Source organism: Gopherus flavomarginatus, chromosome 6 (assembly GCF_025201925.1).
Source record: "Gopherus flavomarginatus isolate rGopFla2 chromosome 6, rGopFla2.mat.asm, whole genome shotgun sequence".
Classification (NCBI taxonomy): Eukaryota; Metazoa; Chordata; order Testudines; family Testudinidae; genus Gopherus; species Gopherus flavomarginatus.
The window spans coordinates 31,892,396-31,907,406 of record NC_066622.1 but is presented as its reverse complement, the minus strand read 5'-3'; the positions used below and the strand labels follow the sequence as shown (position 1 = coordinate 31,907,406).

The 15,011-nt window shown below is 50.0% G+C and overlaps 1 protein-coding gene across 1 annotated transcript in view; it reads right to left on the bottom strand.

The window, feature by feature from the left end:
* The window catches only part of LOC127053834 (uncharacterized), a 49,413-nt gene that overhangs the window by 5,962 nt on the left and 28,440 nt on the right, over positions 1 to 15,011 (bottom strand). The window contains exons 17-25 of the mRNA XM_050959152.1: positions 13,506 to 14,122; positions 12,713 to 12,864; positions 11,001 to 11,419; positions 9,258 to 9,361; positions 7,266 to 7,420; positions 6,024 to 6,192; positions 3,264 to 3,387; positions 2,501 to 2,616; positions 353 to 567 (exon numbers count right to left, since the gene is read on the bottom strand). Of these exons, the coding sequence (XP_050815109.1) occupies positions 353 to 567; positions 2,501 to 2,616; positions 3,264 to 3,387; positions 6,024 to 6,192; positions 7,266 to 7,420; positions 9,258 to 9,361; positions 11,001 to 11,419; positions 12,713 to 12,864; positions 13,506 to 14,122 (2,071 nt within the window). The remainder of the gene's footprint in view (positions 1 to 352; positions 568 to 2,500; positions 2,617 to 3,263; positions 3,388 to 6,023; positions 6,193 to 7,265; positions 7,421 to 9,257; positions 9,362 to 11,000; positions 11,420 to 12,712; positions 12,865 to 13,505; positions 14,123 to 15,011) is intronic.

The window sequence follows — 15,011 nt, the reverse complement described above, 5'->3', positions numbered from 1 at the left end:
CGGCTCATCCACTTCGCAACCATCTTGCAACAGGCCAGCCTGGATCAGGCTGAATATGTCTCTCAGGTTGCTTCATGGGGAAGTGCCATGGCAACTGGTGTCGTAAACACGTGTCAGCTGCTTCAATCCTTGGCAGCAGCAGGTGGTTCTGTACCCTGCAGTACCTCAGCCACAGAACACAGATGTGACATATCGGTGGGCTTGAGCCCCATTCGCCCTTATGGACCAGCTCTCCTGGATCTTCTCCCTCCCCTGCCGCTGACCATATTAGCCAGGCTTTGGACCTTTGGAATGACAAAGGTTTGAACACTTCCGTATCGAACCCTGAAAATCCAGGACAACAAGTAACCACCTTGTGGGACAAAGATGTTGGCTAGGATAGAGAGTCCAGCCAGGATGAGGGCCAAGGCCTGTGTGAACCGGCGCCCGACGAAGCTGATTGTGAGGACCGAGATGAACTTCGCTGGGAAATCAACAGCTCCAAAAACCAGCTGGATCAAGAAGATATTGACACCAAAATTCTGCAGGTCCATGGCCAACCCATAATAGGCAAAGCTGGTGGAGAACCTGGGATGAAGCAGACAGGTATTGATGCATAGAGAGTCCTTATCATTGAGTTTATTTGTTACAAGCATGTTCCCTTTCAGCAATGGGCCCTGGAAATGTGTTTAGTGGTTGGAGTCAGGACCCCTGGGTTCTCTTCACTGCTTTGGGCGGCAGTGTAGTCTAGTGGGTAGCAGGGGCGGCTCTGTTTTTTGCTGCCCTTAGCACGGCAGTCAGTCAGCCTTTGGTGGCACGTCTGTGGGCGGTCCACTGGTCACGCGGATTCGGGGTTGGCTCTGTGAGTGATCTGCCAGTTCTGCGCCTTTGGCCTGCCCGCTGCTGAATTGCCGCCAAAGTTGCGGGACCGGTGGACCTCCCTCAGGCAAGCCACCGAAGGCTGCCTGGCTGCCGCCCTCACAGCGACCGGCACGTTGCCTCCTCCAGCTTGCTGCCCCAGGCACGTGCTTGCTGCACGGTGCCTGGAGCCGCCCCAGTGGGTAGACTGCACTGTGTTCTGTTCACGGCAGTGGGAAGGGATTAGGGTCTAGTGAGTTAGACTGGGGAGCAGCTGAGAGCCAGGACTCCTGGGTTCTGTTTCCAGCCTTGGAAGAAGAGTGGGGCCTAATGGGGGCAGGGGCTTTGCTCTGTTGTTAACTCTCAGAGAGGAATGGGGTCCAATAGCTGGAACAAGACACACTAGGCACCAAGGATTCCTGGGTTCTTTTCCCCGCTCTGCACATGGAATGTGTCCTAGTAATAGGAATAGGTGACTATAGGAGCCAGTAAAAGAAGCAAAGAGTCCTATGGCACCTTCTAGACTAACAGACATTTTGGAGCATGAGCTTTCGTGGGTGAATACCTACTTCGTTGGATGCATGAGACTCCTGCGTCCTATTCCTGCTTCTGGGTAGAAGTGCCCTCTGATGGTTTTCTCTACAGGCTGTCTCCCAGGTGGGATTTACCGAAGTCTAGCTATAACATACTGAATTGTGATCTAGTGGGATATTCAATCAAGGTGAAATTGACTGTCATGCCAATTGAATTTGGCTGTCACTGACATGCCATGGGATGAAGTGGAGCATCAGTGGGGCTTAGTAGAGCTGAGCAAAATTTTTCATCTGAAACCTTTTCCAGCAAAAAATGCAGACTCCACAACATGAAAATGCTTAGGGGATTCATGTCCCTTTTACTGAATTGTTTCAGATTAAAAAAAAAAAAAAAAAAGCCCCACAAAGCCAAACCAAAACCAAATCTAAATGTTTTCAGTTTTGGTTCAAAATGAATGCTTGTCTCAAACATTTCTTTAATTTTATTTTAAAAAAAATCAAACTATTTGAAATCAAAACAAAATGTTTTCAACTTTTTGATTAGTCAAAAATTGAGGGAAAAAATGGTTTTCTGTTTAACCCAAAATGATTTTTTTTATTGATTTTTTGGAATTGCCTGCAGGTCCGAAAATCCATTATTTGCCCCATTCCTCAGCAAATTGTGCCTGGTTTACTTGCTGCAGGCTGCTTCATATCCTACGTCTACACTACAGGATAAATTCAAATTAGCTTAAACCAATTTTATAAAACAGATATTATAAAGTCGATTGTGCGCGTCCACACTAGGCACATTAATTCGGTGATGTGCGTCCATGGTTCGAGGCTAACGTCGATTTCTGGAGCGGTGCACAGTGGGTAGCTACTGTAAAATAATGAGGCCAATAACGTTGATTTGCATCCACACTAACTCTAATCTGATATAGTAATATCGATTTTAGCGTTACTCCTCTCGTTTTGTAGGAGTACAGAAATCGATTTAAAGAGCCCTTTAAATCGATATAAAGAGCAGTGTAGTGTGGACGGGTGCAGCGTTAATTCGATTTAATGCTGTTAATATTGGTTTAACAGCGTAGTGTAGACCAGGCCTTAGTCTCAGCTTCCTCTTTTTGCGAGCACAAGAGCCAACTAACCATACAAAGCAGAGGCAGAAGGAGATCTGGCGTACGACAGGGGTCCGCACCAGGTCGATGAAGGTATAGCTGCTCTTTGCAGAGGCTATTTCTTTCTGCATATTGGATCTCAAGACCTGGGGAGAGAAGAGAGTTCTGGGTAATGGCATGGAGCCTCCATGGCAGGAAAGGCCTGGAAACAGAGCAGAGGAATGGGAGGGAATGAGATTCTGGATCATCTAGTGGTGCCAAAATTCTTGTCTCAGAGCAGGCCTCAGCGCAGACCAAATAATGTGTATGTGTAGGAAGGGATGGATGCATGGATAGATAGAAGGCGTGCATGGGGATGGATTGACAGTTAGATGGATAGAAGCATTTGTATGGGGATGGATGGATAGAGAGGTGTGTGTGGGGATGAAAGATCGATGGAGATGAATAGAGATATTATGTGTATGTGTATATGTTTATAAAAGATGAGTGTTTATGTCTAGAGGTGGATACATAGATTGCTGGACAGGTGGTTATGTATGTACGGCTATAGGTAGAGAGATTGATAGAAGATACAATGGGATTCCCATATCTACAAGGTATCAGAAAGAAGTCAGACCATGGTGAGAATACCATTGCTCAGGGAACACTAAAGCCAGTTGCACCACTGGTGTACATGTGCAGAGTCCCCATGACATGAGTGCAACCATGCTGATTTATATCTGCTTGTCTCGTGTTCCTATATCAGCCACTGGAGTTGGTGGGAGCTCTCAGCCTCTCTGAGATCCAGTCTTACCTCTGAGTTGAGTTTGTCTCCTTCTTCCTTCTTCCTGTTTATCCTGGCCACTCTCTGGAGCTGCTTCACTGCCTCGTCGGGTCTGCCGGCTATCACGAGCCAGCGAGCGGACTCTGCGAACCACCTGGGAAGCAGAAGATATGAAAACACACCTGCACAGAACACGCGCATTGCTCTTGTTGAACTGGGATCTGCCCCACTGGAGCATGGTGCTGTGCTTCTGCACTAGGGGCAGTGCCCAAAGCCAGTGGAGGGCACAAGCAGTGACAGATGCAGCAGGGAGCATATTGTGGAATAGCCTCAGTGGAACCTGCATTCTCTGCTTTATCTCCCCCCTCTGCTACCTGCAGCCCCCTAGTGACAGGTAGGTGTTACTGCAACCTGAAGCTCCATTCCTGCCAGAAGACTGCCCAGTGGCAGCTGGTGTTACTGCACCTTCCCATGCATCAGAAAGGAAGGATGATGATTGGGTGATAGCCAAGACCTGGTTTCAATTCCCTGCTCCTCTGCAGACTTCCTGTGCAACCATTGCAGGTCACTTAGTCTGTCTCTGTGTCTGAATCCCCTCATCTGTTCAATAGGATAATAGCACTGCTCTCCCTCAGAAGGGTGTTGTGGTTATAGCTGGTCGGCACTTTTCTGCTGAAATATTTTTCCATTGAAGAATGCAGGTTTGTCCAAACTGAAACTGTTTGCAGGAAAAGGTCGGTTTCAATGAATCTCTTGATTTAAAAAAAAAATTGTGACCTTTGTCAAAATTAAAAGTTTCAACAATTTTGTTTCAAAATTTTTGATCATTTACACTAAAAAAGAAGGGAGTAAAAATAAACAAGCTCCAGATCAAAAAGAAAAATTTCAAAATTTTCAAAAGGAAACATTTCAACTGACCCAACTGGAATATTTTTTCAGATTATCAATTTACAAAAGTTTTCCTGGTTTTGACGTTTGGCCAGATTCAGGATGGGAAAATTTTTCAAGGTCTCAAAGACTCTCATGTTTTTTGCTAGCCAGCTCTAGCTGTGAGAATAAATATTTTAAACATTGTGGTGTACCTTGATACTATGGTGATGGGTGCCAGATAAATACCCATGGTAGGTCAGTTCGTCATATTACCTAGCAGTGACATTATGGGTAGAGTAGAGCCCTCTTTGGTTTCACTGAAAATTTTTCACAATATTTTACATTTTTTTCAACAGAACAAAAGTTTTACTTTGTTTCCATTTTGGGATTTGTTTGTTTTTTATTTCCTCTTTTATTTCCTTTTGCTTTCATTTTTCCACTGGAAAATGGAGGAAAGTGGAAAAACATGGCTCTAAAACATTGAAATGAAAATTTTTGTTGTGTCAAAAAATTAACAAATTTAGAAAGAAATGGTTATTTTTCAGCAATCCTGCTCCCCCCCCAACCCTGAAAACTAAAATAAAATGTTTCCTTCCATTGAAAATTTTTGAACGAAACAGAATTGGGGGGGGGAAGTAAGCCATTTTTCATGGAAAACCAAATTTAAGATGTCAAATCTTCAACTCTCTCTGTTCATATGTTATCCTCTTAGTCTTGCCATTTCCCTGGTTTGCTGAAACAATTCCAGGTATGAAACTCCACCGCTTTCATAGTTCTTTATTCATTGTTTGTGTTACCGTAATGCCCTGAAGGCCCAGTCATGGGACAGAACCCCATTCTCTCACGTGCTGAACAAAAAGACAGTTGCTGCCCGAAACATCTTATAATCTAAGGACAAGACAAGCAACAACAGGTGGAGACAGACGGGGGAACACAAGGAAACAGTGAGAGTATTGGTCAGCATGGTAGGCAATGGTCTCTGCACATTAGCAACCTAACCATGGTCAGGTTTTTTTGTAAGCCACACAGCAAAGGAGAGTTTGAAGAAGGATTTGAAGAATGACAATGAGGTACCTTTGCTGATGTTTACAGGGGAACTCCTCCCAGGTATGAGGGGAAGCATGATAGAATGCACAAAGGTGCTTGTTTGAAAATTTAGCAAGCGGGCAAACAGGGCTGCCCAGAGGGGGGGCAAGTGGGGCAATTTGGGCCCCCATGAGAGTTTTCAGCCGGTCTTCGGCAGCAAGTCCTTCAGTGCTGCTGAACACACCCAGATTGAGTGAAGGACCTGCCGCTGAAGATCTGGAGCTTCTTCCATTCTGGGTCTTCCGCGGCAATTCAGCAGCAGGGCTCCTTCCACTCCGGGTCTTCAGCAGCAGTTCGACAGCGGGTTCTGGGACCTGCCGCCAAAGTGCCCCGAAGACCCAGAGTGGAAGGACCACCACTGCCAAAGACCTCAGGCCTCCTGAATCCTCTGGGCGGCCCTGGCAGGCAACGGAGGCAGGCATCATGGGCCAATCGGAGTTGGGAGTCGGCATTGTGCTAGTGAATGACAGACCGGATAGGTATGGTGCTGTAGGGCGTGGACGGCTTTGAAAGTGAAGATGAGCAGTTTATGTATGATGTGATAAAGAATGGGGAGCCAGTGGAGGGCTGTAAAGAGAGAGGAGACATGGACAAAGTGATGAGACAGAGAAATGATCTTTGCATGAGTGTTTTGAATGGATATAAGTGGAGCAAGATTGCATTTGCCAAGGCCAGAGAAGAGGATGTTACAGTAATTGAGATGCAAGATTATAAGAACTAGGATAAGAGATTTGTTTATTCTACTCGCTTAAAGTTTGTCTCATTCCTGCATCCAGTTAGAAAAGCAGGATGGAAGGGGAATGGATCAGAAAGGATAAGGGTGAGCTAACCTACCAGGAGCAGATGAAGATGATGAAATAGGGCAAAGACACCACAAGCTGCAGCCAGCGCCAATTGGGGATGGCATAAGCCATTCCAGCCAGAATGAACTGCCCAGTTGTGTAGCAGTATCCATACGTGGTGCCCACAATGGCCCGTGTGCGGGTGGGTGTCCATTCAACAGCTGAGGAGAGACACAAAGGGAAAATAATCTCTGTGTCCTTGGGCTGATGACCTCCAGTGGTGAGAACAAGCACAAGCAGAGGCACCAGAAATATGTACAAACAGCCTTCCCCTTGCTCTAAGGCTGAGATGAAATAGCTCCCCAGAACCCGCATTCCCTGATCCATGCCGCCTTCCCCTGCTAGTTGCATCCCACCTAGTGGTCGTAGGTGGTACTGCACCCTGCTGGAGGCACTCCATTCCCCCTCCCCACGGCAGCAAGCTGTACTGTACCCTGCAGGGCTACACCAGCACCTGTCCCCCAGTGGCAGCAGGCAGTACTGCCCTCTGCAGGGTTGCAGCAGCTCCAACACCCCACAATGGCACACTTATGCACCCTGAAGTACATCAGCCGCAATACACAGCTGTTGTGTAATTGAATAAGCTGAGTCCCTTCAGTTCCTAGAGGACCTGTATATGTTGTATAGTGCAAGGGACTTTCTAGTAATGAGGAGGGCCTTCTGTAGCTCCTGGCTGATGCACATGGCCTGTGCCTGTTCTGTAGAAGATGTATTGTGGAATCTCTGTTCTGTTGTGAATCATCATCATCTGATGACGGCACTCCACTCTAAATAGCTTCCATTCCATTCTTGAGGACCTGCATGCTATTGGAAGCTGCCCTGTTTTGTGGCATCTCCTGTGCTCTGGCACTGCAGAAGCACACGGAGGTGGGATTGTTCCAGAAAACTCAGTTCATGTTTAGGTACCAAATTTTCAGAAGAGGATTTCGAGGTGCAAAATACCTCCTAAATAACATGCTCAGATCTTTGTCAGCTGTGGCAATCAGTGTCCCAAAGGGAACTGCTGAGTGCTTTGGTAAATCCAGGTTGGAATGGGAACTAGAACTTTTGGAAAATCTAGCTCCTGATTTTTGGTGCAGAGACCTTGGACATCCCACGCATGCTGTGTGTGCTTCTGGTCTCTCTGGGCTCCCACCACAGAGTAATTTATAAGCAGCAGGAACAAGGCACTTCCATCCATCCCCAATAACCAGCTCATCTTGTGTCTGAGATGGCAGGCGCCGGACACACTTACACAGAGAGACACCGTTCATCACAATGCCCGAGGAGGCCATTCCAGTCAGGAAACGGAAGATGCAGTAGGCAGTGAAGCTGGGCGAGAAAGCAGTGCAGGTGCCCGTGACAGCCATCTGCAAGTAGCACCAGATTAAGACAGACCTGCGGCCAAACCTGAGCCAAAAAGAACCAAGAGAACAGGTGAGGGAAACCCAGGATACTGAGGCAAATGTGTTCAGAGTAGGAGTTAAACCTGGTGCAAGGAACTATTGGTGCCATTGGCTGGCATGGCTTCCTGGCTTGGGAATGGGCTAAGAGGGCAGGAGGCCCCAGTTCTAAAACCAGCTCCGTGGCGTGTGACAAAAGTTTATTGATGAAAAAACGTCATGTCAGCCGTGCTGTAGCTGCTAATGATGAGGCCTGCAGGCAGGGCTGGCTCCAGGTACCAGCGAAGGAAGCAGGTACTTGGGGCGGCCAATGGAAAGGGGTGGCATGTCCAGGTCTTCGGCGGCAATTTGGCGACGGGTCCCTCAGTCCCTCTCTTCCTCTTTGAGCTGCTGCTGAAGCGCCACTGAAGAGGAAGAGAGGGTGCGAAGGACTTGCCACCGAATTGCTGCCAAAGAACGAAGCAGCACAATTGAGCTGCCACTGAAGTGCCACCGATCGGCGTTATCTTTTTTTTTTTTTTCTGCTTCACCGCTTGGGGCGGCCAAAAAGCTGGAGCCAGCCCTGCCTGCAGCACTGGATTAAGGCATTCTAGGGCCCTGGCAGTAGGGTTATCCCCTAGCTGATATCTGACTGTTAGAAAAACATGCAATCTTCATTTAAAAATCTCCAGGGCTGGAGAATCCACCACAGCCCTTGGGCCGTTGTTCCAATGGTTAATTCCTTTTGCTGTTAGAAATTTGCACCTTATTTCCAGTCAGAATTTGTCTAGCTTCAATTTCCAGCCACTGGTTCTTGTTAGACCTTTGTCTGCTAGATGGAAAAGCTCACTGATGAGCTGCCAAAATATTAACAACAGGTTCTCTCCTCCTCAGCCCGTGCTACCCCGTGTGCCAGGCCACAACACCCTGAGTCGAGACCCAGGTCCAGCCACACCACACAGGACCCCAGGAGCCGCTTCTGCGGGATGAGTGCAGGGCAGGCTTGGGAGTGCAAGACTCACCTCCCCCAGAGCCTCCCGACCCCTGGTGGCAGGACTCAGCCAGGGCCACCCAGAGGATTCAGTAGGCCTGGCGTCTTCGGCGGTGGCGGTCCTTCCACTCCAGGTCTTTGGGGCACTTTGGCGGCAGGTCCCGGAGTGAGTGAAGGACCCACCGCCGAACTGCCGCTGAAGACCCAGAGTGGAAGGAGCCCCCGCTGCCAAATTGCCACCAAAGACCCGGAGTGAAAGAAGCTCTGGGTCTTCGGCAGCGAGTCCTTCACTCGATCCGGGTGTGTTCAGTGGCACTGAAGGACCTGCCGCTGAAGACCCGCTGGAAACTCTCATGGGGGCCCCTTAAAACTCTCGTGGGGCCCCTGTGGGGCCTGGGGCAAATTGCCCCACTTGCCCCCCCTCGGGTGGCCTTGGACTCAGCCCCCTTCCAGGGCCTCCCAACCTCCAGGGGCAAGACCCGATCCCCATGCATGGATAACATTAACAAAATAAAACAAACAAGAAATTCCCCCAAAATAAAATAAACAATTATTAAATGAACTCAAGGGGCTCTACTTACAGACTGTGATCAAGTTACCCCTTAACCTTTGCTTTATAGATCGAGCTCCTGGAGTCTCTCACTGTAAAGCACATTTTCCAAGCCTTTAATCATTCTCATGGGTCTTCTCTGACCCCTCTCCAGCCTACCAACATCCCTCTGGAATTTTGGACACTGGAACTGAACACAGGGTTCCAGTAGCAGTCACACCAGTGCCAAATACAGAGGTACCATAATTTCCTCTCCTCCTGCTCGAGATTCCTGATTCCCCCAGGAATTAGCCTTGCTCGGCTTCATAACGACATTGCTCTCACCTGTCTGACAGACCTCCAAAGATGATGCCTCCCACCAGGATCCCAGCCATGTAGATGGACTGAGCCATCTGCTTCAGCTGCCGGAAGTCACACACCAGGTCCCACTGTAAAGGAGAGAGAAAATGAAGCTGGGCTCCAGGAGGAAGACTGGCTTGTGGTTAAGGCCCTAGACTGGAGCTGAGATTTTCAGAGCCATTAATGGCATTTAGACAGCCAGTTCCCCTAGCAATCATTACAATTAATTTTAATTTGTTAATTACAAGTCCAAAGCTACCTACTTTTAATGGGAAATGTGATCTGCAGGGCATCACAGCCTTAATCTCTCTGAGTCTCAATGTCCATCATCCGTAAAATGAGGGAGGATCATCCTGGTCTCTAGCTTTGTCCCTGTGCAGCACCCAGCACAGCTGGGCCCCAATCTCAGTTGGGGTTCACAGAGCACACAGCACAGTCTCAGTTGGGGTCTTTGCCGTTCCCAGTGCAATAGGGCCCTGATTGGAGGTGGGGTCCATGCAGTATCTGGCACAAGAGTTCCCCAGTCTGAACTGGGCTCTGGGCAGTGCCAGGCAGAACAGGGCTCCACTCTCAGCTTGGGTCTGTGTAGCATCTGGCACAGTGAGTCTCTGAACTCAGCTAGGGTCTCTGCAGTGCCTGGCAGAATGGGTCCTTTAGATGTTAATGTAGGATCAAATATAATGATCCCACGTGAGGTGGATGGTTTTGAATGGAGTGAGCATTCAAGAGACTGGGACTGCTACTCCTAACTCTGACACTGACTTGCTGTGACCTTGGACAAGTCATGCTGCCTTGCTGTGCCTCAGTTTCCCCCAGTTGTGAGATGGGATAGTAAGGTTTAGTCACTATTGTAAAGCCCTTTGAGATCTAGGGGAGAGGAGGGCTAGCTCTTAGCATCATTCACGGTTCCTTTAATGTGGATTCGTGGATTATGTCCAGTTTAATTGAGAGGAAACTGACTGCAAAATGGACAGGGGAATTCCCACTGCAACCACAGCTTCCTCCTACTCATCCACTGAAGGAAACAAGACTCTGTGAAGCATAAAGGCCATGTCCTGCTTTCCTTTACAGCTGTGTAATGGCAGTCACTTGAAGCTGCATGGATTGAAGTTGCCTTGGGGGCCAGAATGTAACTGAGAACAGCACATGGCCCTGGATGACATTCTGCATTGACTTAGGCTGAAACAGGGCCACCCGGGAGGGCTAGTAGGGCAATTGTGAGCCCTGGCCTGGTGGCGGTCCAGGTCTTCTGCGGCATTTCAGCAGCAGGGGGCCCTTCAGACGCTTTGGGTCTTTGGCAGCATTTTGGCAGTGGGGGGCCCTTCAGTGCTGCCGAAGACGCGGAGCGACTGAAGGGCCTCCCCGCAGCCGAAATGCCGCCAGAGAGCTGGACGGACGCCGGATGAATACAAGCGACGCAGCTTCCCCGCTTTGCCCCAGGCCCCCTGAATCCTCTGGGCAGCTCTGGGCTGAAACCAAGCTGATGTCAATAGACATGCAGGGGCTGTAGGTTGGTGCAAACTGTAAGATCTGATACTAGGAAGAGGAGGATTGATTGATAGATAAATACTCTGACCCTTTCTGCCCATAGGACGGTGAAACTTACTTGCAAAAATCTATGAAAAGACATGATTCCAACAAAAATATTTTCACCTCTTCCACCCCATGGTTTCAGTATCCCTTTCCCAGCCAGTTACCCGCACTGCAGCAGGTCTTGCTCTCACGTACCTCTGTAATGATGGTGCTGGTGAAAATGCTCTTGTCGTACACCCACCCATCAGCACAAGGTTCAGTCTCCAGCTTGGTCAGGTTTGTGATTGTGGCGTTGGAGTCTAGGAGCTGCCACTGCATAGTGACAAAGCGGTGACACTTCTCTGGCTGCATCTTGCTGTCCATGGGGATTGAGACCCTGAGGAGGTCCTTGGCAGCGAGCGTTCCAGTAAGATTGGTGTCAGGAGTGTTGCTGATGTTGATATGGACATGGCAGTGGTGCTCAGAGGTGGCAGCAGTGAAGTTCTGCAGGAGGTTATGGCTGGCCATCATGAAAACTGGGATAGCCAGTAAGATAACACAGCTTATTTGGAAGCGACCCATCCCCCCAACGTGGTCTAAGAGCTCGGCAAAACTCATGGTGCCGGATTGGAAGATTCAGCACTAACCGTCTCGGTTAAGCAAAAACGATGGGGCTCGAATAACCAATGTTACCTGAAATAAGTCGATTACTTGTAAAAATTAAATGTTGTGTGATCAAAATATCTACGCAGAAAGACGTTAATTTGAATCCAGCTTGTATTCCACTTCACAACTTCAAAGACAGCCATAAAGCACAGAACTTAGAAAAAGTCAGCTGTTGGCAAATAGTGTCCAGGGATTCTTGAGGGTGTAGTTTCCAAACGAGGCATTGAGTTATATTCTCCCTAAATAACTGAGTATGCTACTATGTTGCTTCTCCTTTGTTGCAAAAATTCCATGCAACCATTCCTAGTTTCCTATTAGCTGCGGGAAAACTCCACACACCTTTTCTATGAACTGTTGACGCATAAGGGAATGGTTTTACCAAGCTTAATGCCACATTGATCCTTGCATTTTACCCTCTGGAAAAGCAGGTGGGGGTTTATATATCCCTCAGAAGGTTATATAAGGCGTTAAGCAGGTCACTTGGTTACAATTTTACTTTGTTTTGCATGGATTAAGTCCAAAAAAGACAGAGTCTGAAAGCAATGTGCTAGATACGGTGCTAAATGTTTCCAGTGCAAAGGTGACAAACATACTGATCCATGCTGCTAAACCAGATTGCCTTTGGGTGAGTATATTATTCACACCACAGGACTAGAAATTAACTATAACTAAAAAGGATCCAGATTTAGCTGAGATACCACATGCCCGCCTTTGTCCTGAGTAGGGTGACCAGACAGCAAATGTGAAAAATAGGGACAGGGGGTGAGGGGGTGTAGAAGGGCTCGTCTGAGGCTCGTCCCTCCGCGGGGCTGTGGGGTTTCCCGCCGCCTCACACTAGTTCGCTCTGGGCCCAAGCCCTAGGTCAGGGCGGGCCAGTAAACACACAGTCAGGAGCTCAGGCCCCTAGGCAGGGGCTGAGCCAATAGTTCACTGTGAGCTCTGGCCCCTAGGTCAGGCAGTAAACATAGTCAGGAGCTCAGGCACTTAAGCAGGGGCTGAGTCAATAGTTCAATATGACCCCAGGCCCTAGGTCAGGGTGGGGCAGCTCCGGCTTCTGAGCATCTGGTGCGAGGGGGAGACTGCCACCCATGAGTGGGGTGACGGGGGATGTAGGCCCACCCGCTCCACTGCGTCCCAGTCCAGGGCTCTAGCAGCAGCAGCAGAAGACTCGCTGCTGCGTCAGTGGGGATCCTGACTGCAACACACTGACATTGGTTCTGGCCCTGCTGCAGCCAGGCCAGCGTCGGCTGCCCCCAGGCTACTTCCGGACTCCCCATCGTAAGGTATCTGGGTTTGGCTGGCATCCTCAGCAATTTCCAGCACCATTTGTTCCTCCGGGTAACTAGAGAAGGGTAGGCTCAGCTGCTCCTCAGGGTAGCTGGCGAGGGGTACACGCGGCTGCTCCTCGGGGTAGCTGGCGAGGGGTAGGCACGGATGGCCCGGCCAGTCCCTGGGTCGGCCGTGGCCTGCCGGCGTTCCCCAGCCCGGAGCTAGGCCACAGGCATCTGGCCTCTCCGGTGCCTGGCTTTCTACTGAGCTGTGCAGCAGGGCTTTTCTACTTCCTGTCCTGCGCCGTGGCCTCTGGAGGTTGGGCGCAGGACCCACTGGCTCCGCACACATTGGTGCTAGGGGAGGCTCGTCCCTCAGCAGGGCTGTGGGGTATCCCGTCGCCTCGCTACACCCCTCCCCCCACAAGCCTGGCTTCCGTCCATCGGGTCCAGGCCTGCCCAACTCTCCCAGGTGGGACAAGAAGTCAGCATTCGCGTGGTCCTTACCGGCCCTATGGCAGACAGTATAAGCATAGGGCTGTAGTGCCAGGTACCAAGGCATTAGCCTCATATTATTATTATTTTTCGTTCTGGCCAACCACTGTAACGCGGCGTGGTCAGTGACCAGTATGTAGTACCGCAAGGTGTCACAGGCCCATTTTATTGCCAGGGCCTCCTTCTCTATCACTGCATAGTTTCTTTCTCATGGAAACAGTTTCCAACTGAGGTATACGACCGGCTGTTCCTCTCCATCCACCTCTTGAGACAGGACCGCTCCTAGGCCTACCTCTGAGGCGTCCGTCTGAAGGATGAACTCTCGGTTAAAGTCGGGGCTGTATAGGACGGCTTGTGGCAGAGACTGTTTTTGAGGGCCTGGAAGACGCGGTCACACTCCTGGGTCCACACCACACATTGGAGGATAGCTTTGGTCAAGAGTCCCATTAGCAGGGCTGCGATGGAGGCGAAATTGGGGCTGAATCGTCGGTAGTAGCCTGCCAGTCCGAGGAACTGGCGTACTTGACGCTTCGTGATGGGTGGTGGGCATGCCACTAGGGCCTGAACCTTTCCTACGAAAGGTCTCACTTGTCCCCTCCCGATAGTGTACCCCAGGTAGGTGGTCTCCTGCCATCCGATACGACATTTTTTTGGATTGGCCTTTAATCCCGCTGCCCGCAGGGACCTCAGGATGGCCGCTACCCATTCCAGGTGGTTCTCCCAACGGCATCTGTAAATAACGACATCATCCAGGTATGCGGCCACATACTCTTGATGAGGTTGAAGGAGGTGGTCCATCAGCTGCTGGAAAGTTGCTGGGGCACCTAAAGTTGCTGGGGCACCATACAGCCCAAAGGGCATTCGAGTGAACTGGTAGAGGCCCATGGGGATGGCAAACGTGTTCTTTTCCTGAGAGGCAGGGTCGAGGGGAATCTGCCAGTATCCCTAAGCGGTCCATCAGTTCATCGACCGGGGGCATCGGGTACGCGTCGAATTTCAAAATGGAATTGACACGGTGGAAATCAATACAGAAGCACTGTGTCCCATCCGGCTTGGGAACCAGGACTACCGGGCTGCGCCATTCGCTTTGCGACGGTTCGATAACCCCAGCACCAACATTGCCCAGACTTCCTCCTCTACGACCTGCCGCATATGATGTGGCAAGAGCCTATTTGATTCCTGGATCGTCACCTCCGGCTCCGTCTGGATGATATGGTAAACAAGGGTCGTGTAACCTGGCTGGACGGTGAACGTTCTGGGGAACGCCTGCAGGAGGCATCTGGTCTGCTTTTATTGCTCCTCGTTCAGGGATTCTCCGAGCTGAGGCATTGAAGAGTCCTCGGTTGAGATTACACAGAGTCCTAGCTCGGGTCCGGGGAGCGGGGATTAATTAGAAGGCCTTCTCATTCTCGCCAGGGCCTCAGAAGGTTAATATGGTATCGCTGGGCTCCTTTTCGCCAGTCCGGCTGGTTAATCTCGTAGATGACTGGCCCGATCTTCCAAACCACACTCATATGACCCCTGCCACCGGACCAGTAGTTTTGAATCGCTGGAGGGCAGGAGGAGCAGAACCTAGTCACCGGGTTCGAACTCACGGACTCGGGCCTCCCGGTTATACTTTTGGGCTTGAGCTTCCTGACCTGCCTTCAAATTCTCCCAAGCTAGAGCTCCTGCTTATGTGAGATGTCCCTGAAGCTGGAAGACGTACTGCAGAAGGCCCTGGGCTGGTGACGGGGCTTGCTCCCACGTCTCTCTCATGAGGTCAAGTAGCCCCCTTGGACGATGGCCATATAAGAGC